This window comes from Neodiprion fabricii, chromosome 4 (assembly GCF_021155785.1).
Source record: "Neodiprion fabricii isolate iyNeoFabr1 chromosome 4, iyNeoFabr1.1, whole genome shotgun sequence".
Taxonomy (NCBI): Eukaryota; Metazoa; Arthropoda; class Insecta; order Hymenoptera; family Diprionidae; genus Neodiprion; species Neodiprion fabricii.
The window spans coordinates 6,340,060-6,363,810 of NC_060242.1; the positions used below are offsets into that span (position 1 = coordinate 6,340,060).

At 35.7% G+C, this 23,751-nt stretch overlaps 4 protein-coding genes across 14 annotated transcripts in view; 1 reads left to right on the forward strand and 3 right to left on the reverse strand.

The window, feature by feature from the left end:
* Nucleotides 1–2,916, reverse strand: part of LOC124181311 (TRAF3-interacting protein 1) — a 5,699-nt gene extending 2,783 nt beyond the window's left edge. Inside the window, exons 1-6 of one of the 5 annotated variants that reach the window (XM_046567756.1) lie at nt 1,780–2,145; nt 1,528–1,645; nt 1,327–1,439; nt 914–1,237; nt 249–665; nt 81–148 (exon numbers count right to left, since the gene is read on the reverse strand). In XM_046567756.1, the coding sequence (XP_046423712.1) occupies nt 81–148; nt 249–665; nt 914–1,237; nt 1,327–1,439; nt 1,528–1,645; nt 1,780–1,914 (1,175 nt within the window). In that variant the 5' untranslated portion in view covers nt 1,915–2,145. Of the gene's footprint in view, nt 1–80; nt 666–913; nt 1,238–1,326; nt 1,440–1,527; nt 1,647–1,779; nt 2,146–2,869 lie in introns of those variants that run through there. The other 4 variants (XM_046567755.1, XM_046567757.1, XM_046567754.1 and 1 more) reach the window with 4 other exon arrangements.
* On the forward strand, nt 2,293–9,871 carry LOC124181312 (zinc finger protein 2). 2 transcript variants are annotated; one of them, XM_046567759.1, is made up of 11 exons: nt 2,293–2,591; nt 2,695–2,760; nt 2,904–2,990; nt 3,462–3,547; nt 3,783–3,921; nt 4,015–4,303; nt 4,432–4,534; nt 4,661–4,927; nt 6,349–6,670; nt 6,782–7,128; nt 7,240–9,871. In XM_046567759.1, exons 1-11 carry the CDS (start codon nt 2,576–2,578, stop codon nt 7,471–7,473), a joined length of 1,956 nt encoding a protein of 651 aa, XP_046423715.1. In that variant the 5' UTR covers nt 2,293–2,575; the 3' UTR covers nt 7,474–9,871. The 2 variants fall into 2 exon arrangements, with proteins under 2 accessions (XP_046423715.1, XP_046423717.1); XM_046567761.1 differs by having other exon boundaries at nt 2,904–2,975.
* Nucleotides 8,757–16,314, reverse strand: LOC124181316 (transcriptional adapter 2B). Of its 3 annotated transcripts, XM_046567775.1 has the most exons (10): nt 16,052–16,313; nt 15,856–15,953; nt 14,977–15,036; nt 14,737–14,878; nt 14,274–14,491; nt 13,904–14,133; nt 13,547–13,778; nt 12,078–12,127; nt 11,154–11,526; nt 8,757–11,054 (listed from the first exon to the last, which is right to left on the reverse strand). In XM_046567775.1, the coding sequence occupies exons 1-10, from the start codon at nt 16,056–16,058 to the stop codon at nt 10,950–10,952; spliced, it is 1,515 nt and encodes a 504-aa protein (XP_046423731.1). In that variant the 5' UTR covers nt 16,059–16,313; the 3' UTR covers nt 8,757–10,949. The 3 variants fall into 3 exon arrangements, with proteins under 3 accessions (XP_046423731.1, XP_046423732.1, XP_046423733.1); XM_046567776.1 differs by lacking the exons at nt 15,856–15,953; nt 16,052–16,313 and adding an exon at nt 15,567–15,806; XM_046567777.1 differs by lacking the exon at nt 8,757–11,054 and having other exon boundaries at nt 11,244–11,526; nt 12,078–12,167; nt 16,052–16,314.
* A 1,066-nt stretch (nt 16,315–17,380) lies between these two features.
* Nucleotides 17,381–23,301, reverse strand: LOC124181307. Of its 4 annotated transcripts, XM_046567738.1 has the most exons (8): nt 22,914–23,301; nt 22,478–22,610; nt 21,677–21,850; nt 20,701–20,854; nt 20,482–20,626; nt 20,150–20,376; nt 19,790–20,038; nt 17,381–19,617 (listed from the first exon to the last, which is right to left on the reverse strand). In XM_046567738.1, the coding sequence occupies exons 1-8, from the start codon at nt 23,037–23,039 to the stop codon at nt 17,832–17,834; spliced, it is 2,994 nt and encodes a 997-aa protein (XP_046423694.1). In that variant the 5' UTR covers nt 23,040–23,301; the 3' UTR covers nt 17,381–17,831. The 4 variants fall into 4 exon arrangements, with proteins under 4 accessions (XP_046423694.1, XP_046423695.1, XP_046423698.1 ...); XM_046567739.1 differs by lacking the exon at nt 22,914–23,301 and having other exon boundaries at nt 21,760–21,850; nt 22,478–22,516; XM_046567742.1 differs by lacking the exons at nt 22,478–22,610; nt 22,914–23,301 and adding an exon at nt 21,057–21,129 and having other exon boundaries at nt 21,760–21,850.
* Between the last annotated feature and the right edge of the window lie 450 nt (nt 23,302–23,751).

The window sequence follows — 23,751 nt, forward strand, 5'->3', positions numbered from 1 at the left end:
AACTTTACAAACATTGTTTTCGTTTCATTACCAGATTATAAAAACACTATCGAGCTATTCATTAATATTGAACTATATACTTATTAGACTGACATTGCTGTATTTGCAGAATCGTCTGGGGGACCTGCAGGCTTTGGTGGTGGAGAACCTGGATGCTCAAACGTGTACTGTTTTTGTAATTTGTTTGGTACTGTATCTGATTTCGATGATTTATGATTTGGTGACAGCAGGCTACTTGCTTCTCTTACTTTGTTCCCAGCTGAAGATTTCGGTTTCGATTCACCTTCTAAGGGAGCTGAGTTTTTTTCTGCACTTCTCTTTGTCCTACCATCAGAATGTGAGCTTCTACGAGAACCATCATCATTTGCGCTTGTTTTTCCCCTTATTTCAGCAGATTGTCTTGTTTCTGGTTCTGATATTCTATCAGGCGGTTGTTCCGTTTGGTTATTACCTTGTTGCGATTTTACTTGCTTGTCTATCGGCGAGTTGGTATTACGCAACGAAGATTCCGTCATTTTGTGAGTAGGTGAATTTGTTGAATCTGATAAAGCAGGTTTGGTTTTTGGGGAGTCTAACGTTCTTGGTGATGAAGGATCTTCCTTGGGTTGGACTGACGCTGAGCGTCTTTGTCGCCTCACCGAAGATGGCCGTTTTTCTTCCTTGGACTAAAAATAATTTAGTTATACAATCATTGGGCGACATTACAAGAGTTATAGATAATATGTTTGTCAAATGACTAAATCTTTTATAAAATCGTCATGGCGGTGTTCAAAACAATGGAAGAAAATACTTTTTTATCGATCAAAGTAAAAAAAGAAAAGGCTCTACGATACAAAAGGTAAACAAAATACGACGCTCAACCTATATCTAAAATAGATTATCTACTCTAACTCCTATATCAACATCTCTTCACCTCAGCAGAAGGAATTTCAACGATCTTTTCTTTTTTATCCCCACCCTTATTTTTTGCTTTATTCTCTTTTTCCTGTTCGTGTAGTTTTTCTCGTCTATTCTCAGCACAGGTTTTAACTTCTTTGGGTGCATTTTTGCTGGTGCTTGTAGATTTTTTCTTTTGATCAATCGGAGGCTTCTCTTTTTCCACCGGTTTTCTAGATTGTGAAGACTGTCTAGACACTGGCTTCTTAGACTCATCTTTAGCAGCCAGTTTTGATTTCACTGGCCCCTTAGATCGACCATTACTATTTTTATAGTGCTCTATTGCTTCTGCGCTGCTGATCTATTGTGAAAGATAAACAATTACACAGTGATACCATTTTGAACATTGAGTTTACCATTTTACGAATAACTAGAAATTATTGTGAATACCTTTTTGTCAAGGGCTTTTCCAATCGCTTGCAGTAACTCATTAGTTCGAGTGGGTTCATGTCCAGCGATGACCTTACTGGGTCGTACCATGAGATTATTTCCAGTAATCAACTCTGAAATGTTTAACTTATTATGTTAGCTATCTAGAATAATCAGGAAAAATATGACCATCTAGATAATTTGTGTCTTCGTTTCACTTACTCACAACGTCAATCAGTTTTGTTAAATACGCAAGCTTGGTGTCTTTGTCTTTTATATTTTCGGAATTCAATTCATCCTCTGTAAAAAGACCATCGAGAAATCCAGTTTCTCTAATTACCTTTAACATTATAAGAACGTTAAGCACAATAAATTAGCAGAATAATTTCAAAGTTTTTATTTTAAATAAGGGTGAGCAATTATGAAACATGAATTAAATGTAAAAAAGAGCGTAATATTAACTAACAGTATTACCGATGAGACTATATCATGTAGAAATCTAAAAGGTGGTTTCTTTAACAATTTTTCCGTGAGTGGTGGTTTTTTAAAATATTTCCCGAGAATGTCTTGAGTTTTTTTAATTACTTCCGGCTTTACGTCTTCCGTCATTTTCTATTATATATTATGGAAATAAAATACGACGTTTCAAATGTTGAAATAGATTTGACAGGGCGATATTGTATACGTATCGGTTGCTGTTGGCGACGGATCACGTGATCAGATTTATAACCACGTGATCTTCCTCCACTGAAATATCTTCCTCTCGTCACGCGCAGGGTAGCCAACACTACAAACTCGAATTGAATTGTGAAAAAAGCTTAGCGATAAAGAAAAATACGATATTTCTTATAAAATTAACGATGGTTATAGCATTTGAAAATAAAATTCCCTTTTGGCTCATGTTATTTTCATCAAAATATCTTCGGAATTGAGAATCTTTGCTTCACAAAGGCGTGCCCCTTTATGTAGGCCATTTTGTAATGCGTCGTGTCCCAAGGTGGACGTTCCATCAGGGGCAAATGTTCGTGTTTATACATTTTTTCCCAGTCTTACTTTAATATTGACACATTATTTATTCCAAACTGAAACACAAACTGGTATTGCTGTTTGGATTTAGGATAATAAAGTGTTTTGTACATGAAACAAACACGCTGAGCAACGTCTAGATCACAGGTATCGTAGTGCGAGGTTGCAAGTAAAGAGATTTGGAAAACCATTGATCATCGCTGCGTCGGATGTCAGGGAGATTCTCTCCCGTTAGACTGAAAGCATGCCGCGTGTTATAGGTAATTACCTGTCCCCGTTGATTACCAATCGGTGCCTTTCGTTCATACGTATATTTTGGTTAAATCGACGAATTCACGCCATTATACATGTTGTCTGTTACAGAAATCGTAAAGATAGAACATCCCGTCCCGTCAGGGAATGTCGAGGAGGCTGTTGAACTATTGTTTGGTATGTAGTGGCGTAGTTGCCGAAAGTGATTGTTAATACTGTTATTCTATTACTACGTATCTTTTCTGTAATACAAATAAAATTTTCTACGATAGACGGGTAAACTAACCATCTGTTCAACACCTGTTTGATTTCTATTGTAGGCGACTCACAAAACGAAAATGCCATACAGGCTGCAGATGCTCAGGAGGAGATTGATCTACTCAACGGACAGTGTAAGGATAAAATGAGTGTGTATTTTTAGCACCTCAAACAATTATTATGTACACGTATATAATTCAATACATGCGTACTAATGTACATTGACATCATAATATACATTGACGTAGAATTTTTATTTAATAGCACGAAAGGCGGCTCCTTTGAAATGGTAATAAGTTATTAGGCAAAAAATTGGATACAATTAATTCTTCAATAATAATTGACTCAAAAACATGCAAAAAAATATCAGTTATTCTATGTGTCACACAAAGTGGGATTGTAGAATTTGAGATGGCTTTTGCGAATGACGTCACAAGTAGTTTTCGAATCTGACTTACTTACAATGATGAGCATCCCATATTCCATAACATTGTCAAGTAGTTCTTTACTACTAAAGTTGATCAGATGTTTTTTTAAATGAGCAATGTAAATATCAATGACTTAGTAAGTTACTGTTACAGATGAAGTTTTTTATACTAATACATGTGTTTCCATTACAGCTGGGTCAGACGAAACTGATCATATAATTGAAATTATAACAGACTACGAATGTGTTACCTGTCGCCGTATATTCAAATCAGAAGATGTAAGTTCAGTTACCATTTCTGTATCCTAATAAGTATGCTGTAATGAGAACTGAGCAAATTAGTATTCCATACCTTTTATTAAAACCGATTTTATGTGATTATACTTAAATTCAACATCAAACTTTTCTGTGCTAGTCTTTACAACGTAAAGAAAATCTGTGCCTCCCATGATTCTGACCACAAGAATCCTAATTCTAACAGTAATATTATGTAAATTTTTACTCAATTCTACAGTTGCTAAAGGATCATTTGGATGTATGTCGAGACGAGGATGACCGTTCAGATGCTTTAGAAATCGGACAAATAACTGGCTATGATTCAGATGACGAAGAGTACGTCGAAGAACCAGATGACGTCAGCCAAATTTCAGATGGTAAATGTTAATACGGGTGCAATCATTTGCACAAACTTTTGTGGCGTGTGTTAGTAGCATTCACTAACAATTTACTATTCATTTTTTTTCCAGGCGGCAATACACCAAGAAACAACAATCTTGCAGCAGCGATAAAACCTGTGTCCGTCGACAAGTGTCATTGTTGTGGAGAGGATTCATTAACGGCACATACTGACGGATGTTTGAAGTGCGACCACTGTGAATTTTCTTTCAAAAAACTTTCTGCTCTGGAAAGGCATATGGTTGTGGTTCATTGGATACAACAAAATTTCACTTGCAAAGTGTGCGACCTTGCATTTGCCAATAAGAAAAGCCTAACCAAGCATCATTACACTGTTCATGCGAAACATCAAGTCTTTAAGTGAGTGAATTATTTTGGACAATTTTTACACTATTTATTTAAGAATTGATGGTAAAAAGCACTAGCCAAGAAACATCTTTGAAAGAAAGACCTATTCAGAATTTTAATAATTTTTTGAATTTTTTTAGGTGTGAACGTTGTGACAAATATTTTTCAAGAAAGTATCATTTGGATAGACACGTTATGCAAACTGGTTGCGACGGTGTATCTCGTGCTGGTTTTGCTTGCCAAGTAAGTTTGGCATTTTTAGATATCATTATTAATGTCAGATAACTGCAATTTGCACGTTAAAAATATATTTGTAAACACTACCCAGAGGCTCTGGCGTATGATATCGAATCTAACTTTTGATTGTAGGTTTGTCATAAGGAATTCACGCGCAAAGATAACTTACGAGAACACTTGCGTATGCATGCAGGAGCGCCGCAGAGGCAGAAGAAACAGGCATGTGCACATTGTCCAAAAAAATTTTACACAAATCAACAATTAGTCATTCATGAGCGTACGCATACAGGAGAACGCCCAGTTGCGTGCGATCTGTGTCAAAAGAGTTTCCAGTCTCTTCCAGCCATGAAAAAACATCGACGTGTTCACACGGGCGAGAAACCATTCCAGTGCAAATTTGTAAGTCTAAATATTTTTTGAACTTATATACTTTGACAGGAATTATTACGCTCTATCAACGTAGGCATAATGAGTAATAGCCTAAATTTATGTATAATTACGTATCCGATATAGATTGACTATGCATAATTTAGGTTTTGGTTTGAAAACAAGCGAAACGCTTAGAAAAATTATTGTTAGCTTACGCATACTTGTGTTTGTTATTACTACTCTTTGAGTCATTGAATGAAAAGATATAACAATGAAAGAAAAACTCTACATCCCAACTACATGTATGCCATCAATTTAATTACAAGCAAACAATAAGGATATGAAGAACGATCAAAGTAAGTTTCAATGCAAACGTATTAAGTAATGTAAAATATAGGGGCATTTCAACCAAAACCGACAAATATTAGTCCACGTTTTTCCCACCACTTTTTCAAAATTTTGATAAACTATTTTATCGCGTAAACAGAGAAAAATTCACACCAATTTTCGATCTCTTATATAAACATAACGAAAACTGCCTCAAAGAGTCAAATTTTCATTTAATTTACTATTTATTTCAATTAGTTTGCCCATCTATTGACGCTTACTTAGTGATGTAATTAATTTTAGAATAAAGGTAAGTACGTACGGTAATATCTACTATATTCATCAAGACAGATGAAAAACATGTTTCCCGGCTGTATTATTTATCAAACACTGCATTAAATTACTCTGTGAAGCGTAAGCTAATAATCATTGTCGTTTCTTGAGCTATACTAACTGAAAGTTCTTCCACCGTAGAATGGGAAACATTGACATGTGCAGTGTGCTACTATACAACTGCCTCTATGTGTGTGAATTTTTCTCTATAAAATTTAGAAATTTACCTAGTATCATTATGATAAAAATTAAAATTGTGGAAATGAATGACCTAAATGGTTTGTCGGTTTTGGATTGAGTACCCCTGTATTTGATTAGAGATTAAACGTGTTTTTGACAATATTGTGGACTTATGAAATTAAAAATGATTAACAATACAAATTACACATAAATATTTTACATTCTAAACTTGAAGAGTTACACCAAAGCTACGTTTATTACATATTGCTCTCTATATATATTTATTATCACTGCTTTCTGTTTATCAGTTCAATCCAACCATCAAAACACTTGTCGCGTGATACTTGTGTGACTATTCAAATGAGATTCAGTTTTTTTGCTAGTCACTTTACTCGCGTAGAAAGTGTCTTTCTCTTAAATTTACCAATGTAAATAATACTGACAAATTAAACGTACCCTAATGAAGACAAGTGATATACGCTGTGAAATAGCACTCATTTTTTACCACAATATGTGGTAGTAATGATGATTCTTGATCAAACATTGTATGCTATTATTACTAGCAAAATTTAGACAGTAGCTTAATCGAATATATTCTGTTTCCCTTTCAGTGTGACAAAAGATTTGCGGCACGTGAAACTTTGAATCGCCATCATCGTACACACACGGGAGATAAACCACATGTATGTCAGTATTGTGGTAAAACATTCATACAAGCAGTCCAACTGCGGGCGCACGTATTTCATCATACAGGAGAACATGCATTTTACTGTGACGTTTGCGGTAAAGCCTTTAATCGCAAAACTAGACTAACCGTACACATGAGATTCGTTCATCAAGGAGCTGCACCATTCGAGTGTGACTTGTGCAAGAAAGCTTTCATCCGTAAAGAAGACCTTTCAAGACATTACGTTCTTCATACTGGAGTTAAACGTAAGCTGATTTCACAATTCCTTATACTTATACACGTATGTGATATAATGGTTGGAGGTGCGTGCACCTAGCGAGTAGAATTGTAAATTCATGAATTGCACCTCATTTCAGCACATAAATGTGACAAATGTTCGAAGAGATTTGCGGTCAAGTCCGCATTGCGTGTTCACATGAATACGCATAGACGTGAGATGCCACAGTCTTGCGATGAATGCGGACGTGCGTTTATTAGACAAGATTGCCTGATGCGGCACATGCGGACAAAGCATCGAGACATGCTGGAAGATGCTATGGCAGAAGCTGAAAAACGTCGCTTGCAGGAACAGTTATGTAAAATTGCGTCTAGCGCAGCTGCAAAGACAAAAAGTGTCGGAGCAAATGTTACTCTATCTCAAGATAAATTACTCAAAGCTATTGTTGATCTACTATCCTTGCTTGTTGAAGAAGAAACATTACAGGTACATTGATTATAAGTCGTATTGAATGTTCTCCACTACAATATCAAAATACGTTTTTTGACGTCTATTTTTTGAAATTTCATAGTTTAAACGAATCAATTTTTGATGCAGGCATTCGGTTGGCCCAAAGCACCAATTCAAGACGTCCTGGAAGCTGTAATTAAGCGTTGTGGTCATCAACCCATTCCATCGGATAGTGATTTACTATTTGCTCAGCGTTTGAGAGAGAATGTAAAGATATTATTCACAGTTGTGATCGAAGATGAAACTGTTAAATCATTATTGACATCACAAACTGTTGATGAGGTAATATTACATGTTTTAAAGTTATCCAAAGAAAAGTAGGTAATACGATGGTTCAAAAAAATACCGATCAGACGTCATAGATTGCTTGAATTATTCAGTACTTTCATACTTAACTGTTTTTTGTGATCCTCGCTTAACAAGCTTAGTTACGTGCGATCGTTATAGAACAACAATTTTCAACGAATCAATTTCTCTACCATTTCGAACCAAGGTGCACTTTTTAGTATGTTATAGACATCCGTGTAAAAATAAGTATGATAGTCGTGATGATTTTGGACAAATATAGTGATTTTAACTATCATTGCAAGCAATACCAAGTTGTAAACGATAAATGAAAATTGTTTCCTAAACATGACAGCAAGATTTTGCTAATAATTAACAATTTCTGAGATTTGCACCCACCACAATTTATAAATTGGCATGGTACTCTATTTACGTACAGTACAATAGCCAGCAACTCTTTAGTTCAGGAATATATTAGTAGTCACTCTGTACATTGCGTAAAGTAAAAATCTTTACATTTGTTTCAGAATACGAAAACTTCGTATTCTGTAATGCCATCGGTATTAAATTTATCTACGTTTATTGAGAGAATAATGAAATTTACGATAAACTCATAAATAGGCGTGTCAGATTATTTAAAAGCCACACAAATACTCTAATAGAATGATTATAGGTTTTCACTATTTGAAGGCTTGTATTGAATTATTTTTGTTTGTTTTGTTTTGTATTGAAACGTGATTGTAAGTAACAATAACAAGGTTAATTGTAACCGGAAAAAATGCGTGTGGAATTAAATAATATGGCAGTGGAAGCATTGATGTTAAAACAACACTAATTCTTCCTTCCCATTTCTTACTGAATTTTTGAAATCACTGTTATTTGTTCTTAATACGTTATTGGTTATTGGGATTTTTTGACCAAATTAATTATAGAAAGACGTAAATTCAGTTATTAGGTGCTTTCGTATATTGAATTTGCGATTTGACATTAATTCATAAATCCACTTATTAGATTGTTACTTTTTGTAGTTATCTAATATTTAAAAAAATTTTTGAAAGGACAGAAAAAATAATAAAGAAATTAGTATTAAGATGAATTCAAGCGACTAAAAATGAAGTAAGGTAAGATCAATGCTTACAGATAGAAGTATGTTTCGTTCAGGATTTGGGATAAATATGTATAATGGATTACAAAGGGAATTTGCAAATTTAATCAGCTTAGTTAATTGATTGCCAGAATACAACAAAACCGATCAATTGAAGAAGATAGATTTCTATTTGGCGAAAGAGTAAAAACAGCTTTGATTTTTTCATGGGTAGTGCCTTCAATCTTTGTTACTTAAATCATGTAGTGATATAAAAGTCATCTCATAATACAAAAGACCTTAAACACATAACAACTACGCCGAGATGATCGGGCAAACCTTACCTTTGATCCCCAATTAAAGATAGACGGCTTTGGCAACTGGCAACTTTTCTCTACATATGATGTAACAATGTTATATTTCCACCATTAAACATTTTAATTTCATTAGTTATAACTTGTTTTGTACCTAACAGTTCCAGCTATTCTTTCTTAGATTTTAAATAAACTTGACTAATCATATAGATAGTTGAGACAATTGACCAAGATTTACCATTTGAATTACCTATCATGGATTGCTTGCTGATTAATCGTATAAGAATTGCTACTACTTTAAATGAGAATTATTCCGTTAATTAATCTGCAAGCTATGTAGTCTCATTATTACTATTTTTATTACCAATTGTTTTAAGATTGCACCTCATGTAATAATTATTTTTTAACAATAAAATGATGTTCAAATATTTTTATTAGCTTTTCCGCTACCAATCAGTTACGTTTAAATACCTAACTGTGTACAAACCCTCAACTTTTCAGGATAGGAATAGGATTTATTACAAATCGGTAAACTGGTAAAGAAAGTTCACAGTAAAGTTTAACTCCAGTTCACTTATGGTACCAAAACATTCCATTCTCATAGCTATAGTCCGTTTTATAAGAGTTCATTGACATGGATGATAATTTGGGATATCTGGTAAGCGGAAAGTTAGGTGAATATTTGATTAGTTTTAAACTTCATTTCCCATGAATAGGTGTGAAATAAAATTAAGAAATTCATGTTGTTTTACAGTTTCAGAAAATCAGCAGCTTTTAATACTCCTACGTCCTTGTCACTCAATACAACTAACTAGCTCAAATTTCTTTACGATTCAAGCATCTATACATACAGTATAATATAACTGTAATTCAAATATTCAGCAATTTGGTGGTGGAGGAACACCATGAGGCACCAGTGGCATGTTCACTCCGAGACACTTTTCTTGGCCATCAAGAGCTTTGGTTTTGTATCTATAAGTTTACACACTTCTCAATAGCGAGAGGAACAAAAAAAAAATTCGACAATTCACATTAACTAAGATTGAGAATATTTTTTTTCTTGCATTGGCTACACGTCGATAGTATGCAATACAATATTAATATTCACAATTAAATCCCACTCCTAAGTGTTTCGCGATACATAGTTAATTTCGTTATTGTAAATGAAAACAGTTTATTTATACACCTTATTTTGAACAGGTAGAAAGAAACCGAGGATTATCGATTCGTAAATTTTACAGATGAACAAGGCGAAACATAACTTGTCAAACAATAGAATTGAGCAAAAATTTCAGGGTAATAGAAGCGGAACCTAGGTATTCAATTATTTATAAATAAGTCGTCGACCGCATTCAGCGTAAGAGGACAGCTATACGTATAATAACGTAAAATATCAACCTACATACATATATCTACTTACAATAGTACATTAATTATGAGATGAAATAATATCAGGTATTGCTCTTCAAAAATCTGGGCCAAAAATTTTCAATTTTATCAAAAACAAAGCATGATTCTCACACAATTAGACACACATAAACAAACAGATGTCTCCAGAGCAGTGTGATAACAACAGATGACAGTATTTTATTATTGGAGCATTGAATATTGAGTAGTACTAAATTTAATCAATCTGACAATTCCTTCTCAAAATAAATATAAAGATCACAGTAATTGGTGAACACAATGTGTACGTTTCTTAAATTTAAGAATTATAAATGTGGCGGAATGTTACCCAAAGAGTAATTAAATCTCTTGCCAATACTTGACAATGAGATTAATGCAGCGCAAAATAGCAAGTTATAACTAGATCTATAGTTGAATGTCAAATTTGCCAGCAATTAGTCGACACATTAATCTACTGCTAGTAAACGGTTTAATTTTCTTTATAACTATGACAGGAATCTTTGTTGTTAGATAAATCTATGAAAACTTGAACAATGCGACAGATTTGGCAGTATGATGAAAAAGGGTAAAATTCTTCCCACCTGTTCAATTAATATTCAAATAATAAGTTACAGTAAAATTATTTATTTCTAAGACTTGGCTTGCAATGATCCTAAGGTGACTTAGAGATGAGGCGTCGCCTATAAATTTAATTGGTTCTGCGTTGATTAGTTCGCAGCAATCCAGCCATTGGATACCAGATAGTGAAGGATCTTGCTCTCCGGCTCAGACTGGGGTGCAACGCCTGATCTCCTATTGCCATTTAGATACTCCTGCGCACAAAGGGTACTCCAATGTTTAGCGATTGTTGTTGGCTGTGTTTACGTTTTTCTGAAAATTTGTTTAATAAACATGGGAAGTGTTATACGTACTTGCAACAACAGGGTCTTTTGGGTAAGATACTGCGTTGGTTTCATATCTAGCTGGAGACACAAGGTCTTCTCTTGTTTGGTGAGAAGTTGAGCTGCCGCTTCCATCTCTACGTCCCTTGCATCGGACACTGTAAATCCCGTTGGAGAGACTTTGATGGCTGTAACAGTAGAGTTGTTGCCTTTCTCCAAAGTAGTTTTTGAGAAAGCAATTGTAGGATGGGTGGAATTGGTATGGCTATCTTGCACCGCCAACTGATTGACTGGAATCGTCGTCCGATTGGGACTGGCTTGATTGATTATGTAGTTGCTGCTGGCTGAGTCTGCCTTTGACGTGCATTTTTGGTCTATTAAACCGCAGCTTTTTTCTTCTTCTCTGTAATCCACACGTACAATATGATTTCTCGATCTTACTGTATTGTATATTGAAGCTAATAGGAATAAATCTCGGCTAAAACAAATTTATTATTATTTATATATTAATTATATTTGAAATTTCTATTAGCTTCATAAGTAGTTTGTACAGGTATGTATGTACAAGGGGTTTTTGTGTTTTTAGTCTCACATACCTAAATTTTTTCTGTATCTGTAAGTCAGCTCAAATACAAAAAGTAAAAAATTAAAAGAAAAATATCGCCACAGCGTCAATAATCTTGCAGAGTTAGCAAATAATCACGAGGGCTATTTACTTATTCAGAAATCGAATGTGTTACAAAATTCATCGGATCTTCACATGAGATGAATCTATAGAAAAGTACGTTAGAGAAACAGGTGTGAATTTGTTTTCAAGAAATTTTTGCAACCCACTCATAATAAAAACAAAATATAATCATTTGGAAAGCGCACTTAGTTAACTGCAAACTTTGCACATAGAGCTTCGGAAAATTTTCATGTTTGAATTTGCTTCCAATCGTACATGGGACTCACCTTTTTTTTAACATTTGGCGGTGTGTTGGTGTGGACGGCCCACTGCTGCCCTAAGTGAAATGCAAACTGATACAATCTGTTCACAAACGCCTGGCAACACGCATCACAAATAATTTGATTAGTCAACAGTAAGCAAAAGCTAACACGTTATTTATTCATATTTGAAGATTAGATCAATGTGAATCCGAATTTCGTGTAATTTTTTTGAATCATTTTGCTGACGCTGCAGTATAATTGTATTATGGAAAAATGCATAGGTATGTAATTTGAGATTTCTATCACCGTAGTTCATTTTATCTAAGAATTGCAAAAATTGCAGCACGACCGTAATAAATTACAACAAACACAAGTAAAAGTATTTTGCAGTGGACACATCAAAATTCATATGTGAATTTCTGACGTGTAGGCACATATTACATAGGTCAATGTAAAACATGTAAGTTTGAAATAACAATGACACTAAAACTATGCCCTGAAAATGGAAGAAAATGTTGATGACTCATTGAATTATTTCTCAAGGTTATTGTCGATCTGAACAAATGTTATGGATTCAGGTTACAATAGGTGCAAAACATTTAAGTACGTAAGTGAAGCGTATAGCTTATTATACAAATGCAACATACATGCAGCGTGCACGAAACAATATCAAAGGGACCGATATGGTATTACATAGATCTAATTTTTTGCTAGTAGGGGTGTTTTTCCAAACACATATATTGAAAATTGCAAGGACCGAGTGTATTGAACATCAAAAAAGAGAAATGTCTGACTAAATCAACTTTTCTCAAGGATTTGCTTTGCTAAATTTTAGCCACTACGTATAAAAGTACATGAATAAATTATAAGGATAATTATCGTGAATGATGCTCGAGTTGCTTTATTAAGATAAAAGGATAATTATTACGAGTAATGCTGGAGTTGCTTTATTAATAAAAAATTTAAAATACGACAGCTGTTGGTGAAATTTATATCGTATATTATCACATCATAAAAAGTTTGGAAAGTTGCCAAAACAGGCAATTCTGGAAAGAATTAAATAAACAATACATTCATTCAAAACATATAAGATTTTGCAGTAGTCTTTTTTCTTCTTCGAAGAACATAATATATGGGATATTGCTGAAAAAGAGAGTTTGATAAAAGAGCGAATGGAAATGAAATTTTCCAAAGATTTGTCATTCGGATAAGCAAAATGCCAATATCTAGGTAAAGGTGTAAGCACCTTCTGTCAATCTGGTTTGATTCTGTATCTTTGAAGAGGAAAATAAATAGCGACAGAAGTATTTACTCTGTTCGACTTTCAAGGATCGGCCAGTGACTGAGAAATGATGTGACTAATGTTATTCAATGATAAACTTCCACACACTGAGTTTAGTATACAGTTATAAACATGTAATTTTACAAGTTCTACAATTTTTACAATACCGAAAAGAGAGTAACAAGAAATAAAAATCCAAACGAGAACTTACAGATTTTTTTTCAGTCCAATGATCCGTCGTTTCTGTTTGACCTTGAGTCTGTGCCATGACTTGTTCGAAATGGGCACATTCTTCATGCCTGGTGATACCGTTCTCTCTGTAACGACTAAGCTCGGTTAGCCGTAGTCGGAGCTCTCGTTCCCTTTCCAAATTAGTCAAGAATTGTTCGTGCTCCTGCGCTGTGTAGAATTGGGCAAACGTTCGCATTCTATCCCGAAATTCTCTGTATGTCAAATAATGAGCAACAATAGAAATGAAAGACAGGCATAAATTCAAGGACATTTAATTTAACAGCAAATATAACAATTACCTGAGTGATCATAAATTGTGGGTTAATTCGTTTATTACCTGTCTTCTTTGCTCTGTTTTTTCTTGATCACTCTATCTTTTCTTGTCGAAGCAAAGAACGAAGAGACAAGTTGATAATCTCTAACGACACGTTTTCTTCTTGCTCGTTCACGTAAGTTATTTGTGTACATGTCAACTTGGGCTAGCTTTAGCGCAATGTCAAGATCATCGTCTTCGGCAGGAGTGAGAAACAACGAAGAAACCAAAGACTCTGCCTCGTGTTTATAATCCTGTAGAAAAGAAAGAAGTTATTCATGTAACGAAGCTGTTGAAGATGAACGAAATTTTTTTTCCATATGCTGAACATACGATATATGGAAGATTTATAGCGCGTTGCTAGAAATTGAGATACTCGCTGTAAATAACACACCCTTTCAAAATCATCCCGCTGTGGCATATAGCCGAGCTGAGCTGCTTCTTCTGGGGTGATATCTAACGGTGGCAGTCGCGAGGTCAAGTCTGGCGATAGTGGCCCATAATCAGAGCTAGTTTGGTCCGTCAGGTTTGGTCTATAACTTTCAGTCGAAGGCCATGTCTGTTTACCGATATTTCCATCAAGATATCTGGCGATGTATTCCTCTTTAGCCTCTGCATAAAGAAAAAAAAAAACAATCGCATGAATAAGTAGTATGCTATGTAGCAACGATTTAAAAGTGTTTGCAGGATATTTTCACTCAGTTCAAAGTTCCGCAGCAATCGCTGAGCTGATATTAATTATCATATTTTAAACAGGGGGGGCTTGGTATACGTTGTAGGTAAAAGTAATGAATTTTGCAAGAAAAGAAACTTGAATCTAAGAAATAAATTCAGCTACAAAAATAACGCTCTTTTACCATCAGGCGTTCTTGTTTCAATATGTTTACTTATATCCTCCCAATTTCCAAAACCAAACTGTTCAATCGCATCGAGAAGTCTGAGTTGTTCTCTCGCTGTCCAACTTCCTCTCCCGCTAAATATGCTAATTGTACCAGAATCCTGAAAAATAAACAGAATTAAATATAACGAGACATTATTACAAAACACCATGATAAAATATGCATGTAAAAATTTGTTGAGCTCAAAGAAATGCTTACCATAAATTGATAAGAATGGTCATTTTTGTGCTGTCCTATTTCAGCACCAGCAGAAAAACACTGTAAATGAAATCACTCTCATTGTGTGACAGTGTGTATGCTGAATTTTAATTGAAGTAAAGCAAAATTTTTCATCTACAAGAAGATAACAACAAATCTGCAGGATAAGTTAACACGTAGACTATATACAAAGATTTAGGAACAAATGAAAAAGGCAAAACTGTTGTGCACGTAAGTTCTGTACAACATAATTGCTTTGCAAAAGATAATCAGGCTGAAAAGATGCGGTGAGAATCACATATCCAGAGATTTAACGCATTGGCGAGCACAACATTACAGCAAGCATTTATGATTAAACTGAAAATAATTTTCATTCTAGATGAATATCGGATTACATATTAAGAAAAACCATAGTTCACCGATTTTTGTTTCTCAACAGTAACGATATTTCCGATTGAGTAAATTATCCCAGTAAAATGTGTTATTTTGCAAAGAGAATAAAGAAGTTGTCAAGGTAAGAAGATTTGCTATCCAAACTAAATATCTTGAGAAATCGTGGATCCGTAACGAAGCGTAAATTAATTACACACATGTAGCGGCGTTGCGAATTTCCCGCTCATCGCTTGTTGCGATGTCGCAAATACAACGGTGACGAGCGAAATTATCGAAGCGCGTCGTCTTTCAAGGCCTGAGTCAAGGGTGGGGAAAGAGGGAGAGAGAAATAAAAATATTTGCCGTTAGCAGGAGGCAAAATCTGGCGAAAAGTTTGAAGGGGAGGTGGGCAGTCGGTCGCGAGGTCACATGACTCGACTCCCGAGCATCAGGGCTGAGGGCCCCCCAATCCCCATTCGTTTCGCCCCTGGGCCACTTACGACTTACCTGTAAGCACAGATCAAAGTCGGCACATTCCACGCATTTAACACGCAACCCAGCGATGTCCTCCTGGCAATATGTGCAATTGTACTTGGCGTAGAGATCTGAGAACAATATTTAGTCATTAATACGAACCGAGCTCGACTCGGTTCGGTTGGAATCGATCGAAAATACAATCCTCACAACGAAGGGACCTACGTACCCGCCATTATTGTTCTATGGCGTTTATTTCCAGAACGATCGCTAGTGACGTCACCACATCCTAAGGTCAACCGAAAATAACCATAAACTATTACAGCGAATCACGCTCATTTTTTAAAACAATATCAAATCGAGTACACGATGTATAGTTGAAAGACACTTCGCTCATCCGTATTTATTTTTCGAACAAAAACCACCCGAAATATACTACCTGATTGAAAAAAAATGTTGTTTACGAGTGTAGCGTCGTTTCGGAAATGCGCATGCGCTACGCTAACGCCCCTCGTTGCATCGCTCAGGAACGTACTATGTATGTATGGTACAAAACGCCTAGCTGCCAGCAACAATTTATTCCACAATTGCCAACCTGACCAATCCTATATTCGCACGATTCAAACGTCCGTTTTCGCCCCGACGCTTCTCGGAAAATGTCATAATTATCACCCTACGAACACGCGAGAGAAAAGGTTGAACGTTTACTTCGATTAAGAGTGAGTATTCTTATTAGTTCCAAGTTTTCAAAAAATTTTATACATTCGTACTAATCACGTTGCGTTGATTTCGCGACAAAAGAAATTTCGTACTTCAGTTGTTGCTCAAAAGCGTAGCGCGACATAAAACGTCCTGTTTTTTTATTAACTATTTTCTAATTTAAAGTATAATCCCGTATAATATTCATCGAAATGTCAATAGTCACAAGTTGTACGAGTAAAACTTCCGAGATTTCGTTTTTGCGATTTGTTTCGCTTGTCAAAATCTACCCCAAGTCGTATCCGAGCACATCATTAGGACGCTTGGACTTGCTGCGAAAGTCCAGCTCCTGTTCGGGCCCACGAAGATTCGAAGATACCCCCAAGTTTAAAGCGTTTAAGGAAAAGCAGGCAAAAATGCAGGTTCGATGTTAGCCTTCTCTCATTAGTTACAATAATTTGACTGTTACCATCACTTCAACCATTTGATCTTGAATTGTTTTTGTAGCAGGATAAGACTTGTAACTTTTGGGAAAATTAAAAGCAATTCATTGGTTGTTAACTGCCTTTCTTAATATTTTCAGTGTGACGACGGATATCCGATACATTTGAAAGGTGGTATTTTAGATAAAATATTGTACCACGTTACTGTAGGTGGTGTTATCATAGGCCTTGCTCAAGGCTTTTGGTTTATTTATTGTTGTGCAACGAAGAAAGCCGTGGATTGAATTTTGTTAATCGTCGTTTGCAATTTGAATTGTGTAAAAGCAGTTTATCACTAATACTTATTGATGTTATTAACATGTTAACAACAGTTTTTAAAAGAAATAGATACAGTTATCTTTGAGAATGAATACACGTTTAAAGTTAAATGTCTTTACTTTTTGTAACACAATGATACACAACATTTCATTTCTTATATACATTTTCCACGATATATACCGTATGTACGATTATTCAGCTTACTTACTAAAGAATTTAGGAGCTCATTTTTAAGGCACTTTGAAAGTATTTGAATAAAAGAACTTCGTCTGTTTCAACTTTTATAACATATTTGATAATTTGGTGTAAACGACGGTGAAAAATATTCTGAGAAAAAAATGAAACTTACAGACCATTCAAAGTTTGCTGATTCCATTTTTGATTCGGAAAAGTAGCATCAGAGCTACTCAACTGGTATTCAAGTTGAAATATAAGCAATGGTTCAAATTGTAAACTTTGGTATCACAGAAACATATTTACATATTTTTCTTGGCGCATTGCAATTCACTGGGAACAGTCTGTACTCACTAGTTATATATTATCATGGTATCAAGTATTCAAAACTTTGTTTTCATTCTGCTCCGTCTTTTGATTTTCCACCTCAGGAAATTTCTCTTCTATCATGGTCCTGCGTTGTGCTTTAAATTCTGTCTTTTCTGTTTTCTCCGCAATTTCCACATTCTCCGCAAGTATTTCAATTGAATCTGCATTCGAGGAAGCAGAGGATTGCCAAACTTGTGCAGTTTCTGAATCATCATTACCCGCTATTCTTGATTTAAGCTTCTTGTTCATGTCAGGCTGTAAATTCACAGTTTTTGGATTCTTTACCGACTCATCGTTTGGCACATCATTATTCTTCAATTCATGCTCAGTTTGAATTTCAAGTGTCAACTTAGCTGCTCTTTCTTTTCTACGTGCCACCAAGTCTTTTAACGCTTCACTGAATAACATCAAAGTCTCTGAAATTGGTCTGTTTATGTAATCAGCGGATATCTGATCGAACCGATCATCTTCATCTGAAGATAATTCATTCTTTAGCTCCTTGAATTGATCAATAATTTGTTTCAAATTTTCTCTCGCTCCTTTCACCGCTTCAATATCCTGTGTTTCGACAATATATTTATCCATTTCTACAATATTTTCTTCTAAAGATGCCGCTCCAATTTCTTCGGTGTACTCTGTTGAATAGTCGCTTAATTCATCATTGGACCATTTCTTCAGAGACACTGGATCTTCAGAAGCTAAATCCTTTTCAAATTCCTTGAATTGGTTAATTATATTTCTGATACTCTCCTTGACATGAATGACGTTTTCTTTGTGGACTTTTGTCCTCTCCATTGAAATTGCGTTCTTTTCTTTAGACTCAAGTTTCAATACTGGCTTCATTTTTTGCGACACTGAAGGTAGATTACGTTTTGGCATTTTTACATCACTCTTATCATATTCTTGGATCTCTTCTAACTCGTTGTCGCTGGAGCTTTCTTTCTTAGACTTAGCTTCGCCCATCTTCTTCTTGATTAATTTTTTCATCGATTTCTTTAAACTACCTGATTTTTGCTGGTCGATTTTACCACCGCTTGCAACTTGCTCGTGCAATGCTTCTTCTTCGATACGCGCATCGCATTCACCAGAATTGCTTCTTTCTACCATAAAGACTTCTTCAGTCGTCTCTGAATCATCATCTAGCTCAATACTGTTTTCAGTTTTCTGCAAATAGTTGTAGTTTTCCGACCCTGCACCATCAGATGTGTCTATTATCTCCATCGATTCACTTTTACTTTTCTCTTCTACTTCCACATTAATCTCATCCGCATTTTCAGTGCTCGGTGTGGAATAATCTACAATATCATTTAAAGTTACGTCTGACTTGTCAGTAATAATTACTACATTTTCATGCGGCAACAAATCACTTGATATTTGCTCCAACGGTTTTCCAATAGCCTCTAATGACGCTTCAATGTCTTCGAATATAAATCCTATATTATCCAGATCTTGACGAGTACCATCAGAATTCAGAGCAACGTTTTTGGCATCATCTTCAAAGTTTGTTAATCCATCATTCAGATCTTTCGTAACTCTAGCTTTTATCGGATCGTATTTAATATTTGCTTTTCGCTTCATTATAAAAATAGTGGGTTTCGTTTTTATCTTTATCGGCGGTATACCATTGTAGTTTAACGTGATATGAGAAAATCCGTCGACCGAGTCTAATATATCGTGAGTTTTCATGTACGGCTTTATGTTTGGCGAATATTTACTTTTAGCTTCCATTAATAAATGCGTGAATTGCAGCATTTCAGGACTATCAATTGTTATATTTTCTTGTTTGGAATATCTGAAAGGTAAAGAATCGTTCGAGAGAATCTCAAAATAGTAAGATTTTCATCATTCATCATTAGCAGCCCATCGTTTTAAAAATATCTCAGTCAGGAAGTCGCGAGTAAATGAACGACTTGTCCGCACGGATACAAGTGAAAATTATTTTGAAAAAAGGGAGTATCACTTACATCCAGTTTTTGTTAGTCTGCGTAAACCTAGAGACTCCAGTCTGTGCAGTTAGGACATCTATGTGCACGTGTACCGGTTCAATGGCATCTTTCTCTAATCGATGCAATCTGGTAATAGCCAAACCTCCAGGATAGTTGGAGCCTGCCACGCAGAGCAGGAACATGGAGAATATGGCATTCAAAATTAGATGACCGAGAACAGCCAGTGCGAAAAATCCGTTCCACGTTGATTTTGCTCTGTTCTCCCATCTAGTAGAAAATAAAACACAAAAATTACGATTTTGGCGAAGAACAGAATTACTTTTCCTGGAACGAGTTTTGCTGGTTTGCTGATAAAATATGTACAAGTGCGAAACTCACATCCTGTGACAAGCTGCCGCTGCTCCAATGTTCAGAAGCGGGAAGACGTATATAACGAATCTTAATTCTTTGTGCGGTAGAAAAGAGAAGAGTAGGACGAAAAAAATTCCGGGAATAGTTAGAGCGCGCACTCTCCTGTCCCACATCATTCCCAGTGGTATGAAAAGGTACGAGAAAGCCAGGCCGCGAGGCAAAGCAGAATAAAAGTACCAAAGAAATGGTGACGTCTACATTCTGGTATTAAGGAGGAAGAAACATTTGACTTGAAAGTAAATCGTTCTATTTGCTCATCGATTAAGTGAAACAGTTTCAGTGTTATTTATAAAGGATACACCCCACTGACTACTTTTGTTGAGAATCGTGTTAAAGTAGAAGACTTCACCCTCGGGCCACAAAGGACGACTCCAAAAAATCGAATCTATGATCACGGTGATTCCCAGAAATAAAATGCCCGAGGGTATCGATATTTTGAGCAATCTGAAACCAATACAGTTAATAAAATATGACCAGATTTGAGGCGTGATGATGGATAGTATTCTGTTTCAAAGTACCTCGGTATCGTAAGTTTCGTACTGGCTAAGTCATGGATGAGAAATAGTCCTAATAGCATAGCTAATTCGGCTCTGAATATAATGATGGCTGCCGCTGATGAGCAGATAAACGTTACATGGTCTTGCCTGAGCCAACCATAGAGTGCGAGCAGAACTAGAAAATGAAATTTCAGCTCAATGATTATTTTGATCAACACGCTACTGGGACTAAGAGAGAATAATAATTGCAGTGATCGGAAAATTGGGGGGACAGGCTGATGATTATGCTTATTTAAAAAAGCTGCGGAGTGAAAGTGTAGACGAATCATTTTTCTTAAAATAAAGAAATACCTCGACGAATACGAAATTAGCCATACCTTATTTCTTTTCTAGCTACTATTAGACCTTGATGCTACTTAATGCGTTCAATTTATGTATTTCGAGTTTTATCTGCAACATAAATATTATCACACGTTTGAATAAGATCAATTGACGTTACTTATGATAATATCAGCATTTTTTCAGTGGCATCAGAGTCAAATAATATGAAACTTTTACTAAAGATAAGAGCAATCGGCAAATGCTAGTCGACGATATACACAGGCATAAAGCTTACTTTCTTCATCAAAGGAGCGCCTTTTGAAATAGGCCATTCGAGTTCCACCCTTTGATTTCTAACGAACATGCAATCGGGAAAACTGTCTTTGAATTCACTCAAATATACATGTACAAATGAACAATCTTCCGAACAAACCTTCATGTTGAATTTACATTATCACAGGACTGTGTCGATTGTACGTAGAATTTTTTTATTTTTCTTATTTAACGAAACGCAATTTTTAGCTCACACGCGTAACGTGAGACTGCTTAGACAATGACAACAAATAAACATTGACACCGATCTCTGTATCGACGTACAACACATTCGAACGTTAATTTCTGAAGACGACCCAAAGTGGGAGGTAACGAAATGACTAGCTTGAAGTCCTTTATTCACCTAGAGGCATGGCCATGATGTTTGGCAAAGGACGGCTCAGGTAATACATGAAGTGGTACTGCGTTATGGTGATTGCAACAAACCATTTGACAAACTGGAGGCCGAATATTTGCTGTAACGCCTGTCTGTACAGTCGTAGCGTGGCTATTACCATCAGGCCCAGTACAGCTCTCACTGGAAATGAAAAAGAATTTAGATGAGTTCCTTTTTCCGAAGTAATTAAAACGAAAAGGTATAAAGTTTTCGGAAAAAACGTTACCAACAGAGGTTTTATATTTATCTGAAATTCCAACCGATTTTAAGTTTTCACTCATACTCGGTTGTGAAAAATACAAACGCAAGTCGATGCAATTTTTAGCTATAAGAATTGAACTACCGCTATTCATATTAGTCCGAGAACTTATCAGAACTTAGCAGTGGCGACAATTTTATTTTTTGATCTCGATTGAAACTTTAGGTACGTAATTTTATTATGTGGTTGAAATCTGTAACGTTTACATAGGGAAACACTATATCTATGATATGACTACGTTTCGCTTTATTATGGTTTAGTGTGAAATTCAAATATACTTAAATTTAAGTAAAAATTTTTGCCAAAGATTTATCGCAGCGTTAACATTGCGAATTTCCATCCCATATTTTATTCCCGTTCTACTTTCTTTGCGCATAGGATTATTAAATTACGAACATGTCATTTAGACTGAATAATCACCCTGAGAAGATTCTTTTTCAAAATTCATCTATATTTCTACCAAAAAATAACTAACAAATAAACATGCGTCAAGATAAATAACAGCTCACCGACATATTGGGAGAATAATTTGCTGAGATTGAGGTAATCAACAGCTGCAACAAAGGGCGTCGCAATACAGGAGATCATGATTGGACCCAGAAATGTTCTTGGCACAACTCCAGGAAACTCACGATGATCGTACTAAATTCAAGGAAAAATAGATGCATACGTATCATCAGACGGCAGTTGGTAGAGGAGAGAGGAATTATTTCAGAATTCGTACACAGCTTTTGGCGAGGCTTTTCCCAGAGATTGCCAGACGATTTCCATCGATCAACGATCGGCGTTGTTATGGTAGAAAATAAAAGAGGTAAATACGACAAGCGTTACACTAACGACCAGTCTGAGAAAAGCTTATCGAATCGCCATGGTAGTCGAGTTGGCTATTTTAGACCTGTTGTTTGAGTAACCACAGCGTATTTTTGTGGTAAAATTTGTACTCACTTCTGTCAGGTTAAAACCGTGGTAGAGAATATCATGCATCGCCTGCAGGTTGAAACTCTCTTCAACTTTGGTGAAGGGGCAGTAAAAAAGGTGGATACTCGCCACGAGTATTACTATGCGATCCATTATTGAGTTTTTTGTTTTTTCTACCTCGGCTACATTCGTCAACGATTATTCCATTTCGGCGATGAATTCGTTCGATGTTTTCTAGTCTCGTCTCGTCTCGTACGCAGAGCTAACTTGTCGATGAAGTGCGGCGGGAGTGGAACAGAAGGAGATTGTGATTGATCAGAAATAGATTCACGGCAGCAACGGGCAAAAGCAAATTGCCGAACTACCTGCAGACGACGACGTTATCTGTCGTCTGCTTGCCGGTTCCAACCACAGTGCTGCCAGCCGTCTAAATCTAATCGTTCCTGCCAATCTCCGTATTTGTAGGTTAGGTGATAAAAAAAAAATTAATAATCCAACATCCTGGAAAGAAATTTTACCGTGTTTCACTCTCACAAACGTTTTATATGTATTTATCGTTGATTTCGTTGAAGTCTAACTTTACGCTGCTTGTAGAAACGGGTTTGTTGTTTTTAAGGTTAAATATTACCGCCTTCGTGTCGCAGCTTAGTTTCTACAGATGGCGCCACAAATCACGCGACGCGAAAATTCTCGTCGGTTTGAATTATAATTTGAAGATACAAAGCGTTGACTGAGGAAGTATACCTGTACAAACATAATCAATACTCGATGAAAATTCTAGCCAAAGCTCTAGAACTTAAAAAATTATAAATAAATAACGGCGTCACTAGGATGTTTGAAAATATTTTAAACAAGTCTTGGCAAT

Coding starts and splice junctions, on each gene's coding strand:
- LOC124181307 (XM_046567738.1), bottom strand. CDS start 23,039: ATGGATCGCATAGTAATACTCGTGGCGAGTATCCACCTTTTTTACTGC. Junction 21,851..22,477: donor ATTATTCTCCCAATATGTCG/GTGAGCTGTTAT, acceptor TTTCATTTCCAG/TGAGAGCTGTACTGGGCCTG. Junction 20,377..20,481: donor ACAAAAGTAGTCAGTGGGGT/GTATCCTTTATA, acceptor ACCAGAATGTAG/ACGTCACCATTTCTTTGGTA.
- LOC124181316 (XM_046567775.1), bottom strand. Junction 14,134..14,273: donor AGCGGGATGATTTTGAAAGG/GTGTGTTATTTA, acceptor TCTTTTCTACAG/GATTATAAACACGAGGCAGA. Junction 12,128..13,546: donor ATTGGACTGAAAAAAAATCT/GTAAGTTCTCGT, acceptor CATTTCACTTAG/GGCAGCAGTGGGCCGTCCAC.
- LOC124181312 (XM_046567759.1), top strand. Junction 4,304..4,431: donor GCGAAACATCAAGTCTTTAA/GTGAGTGAATTA, acceptor GAATTTTTTTAG/GTGTGAACGTTGTGACAAAT. Junction 4,535..4,660: donor GTGCTGGTTTTGCTTGCCAA/GTAAGTTTGGCA, acceptor TTTTGATTGTAG/GTTTGTCATAAGGAATTCAC.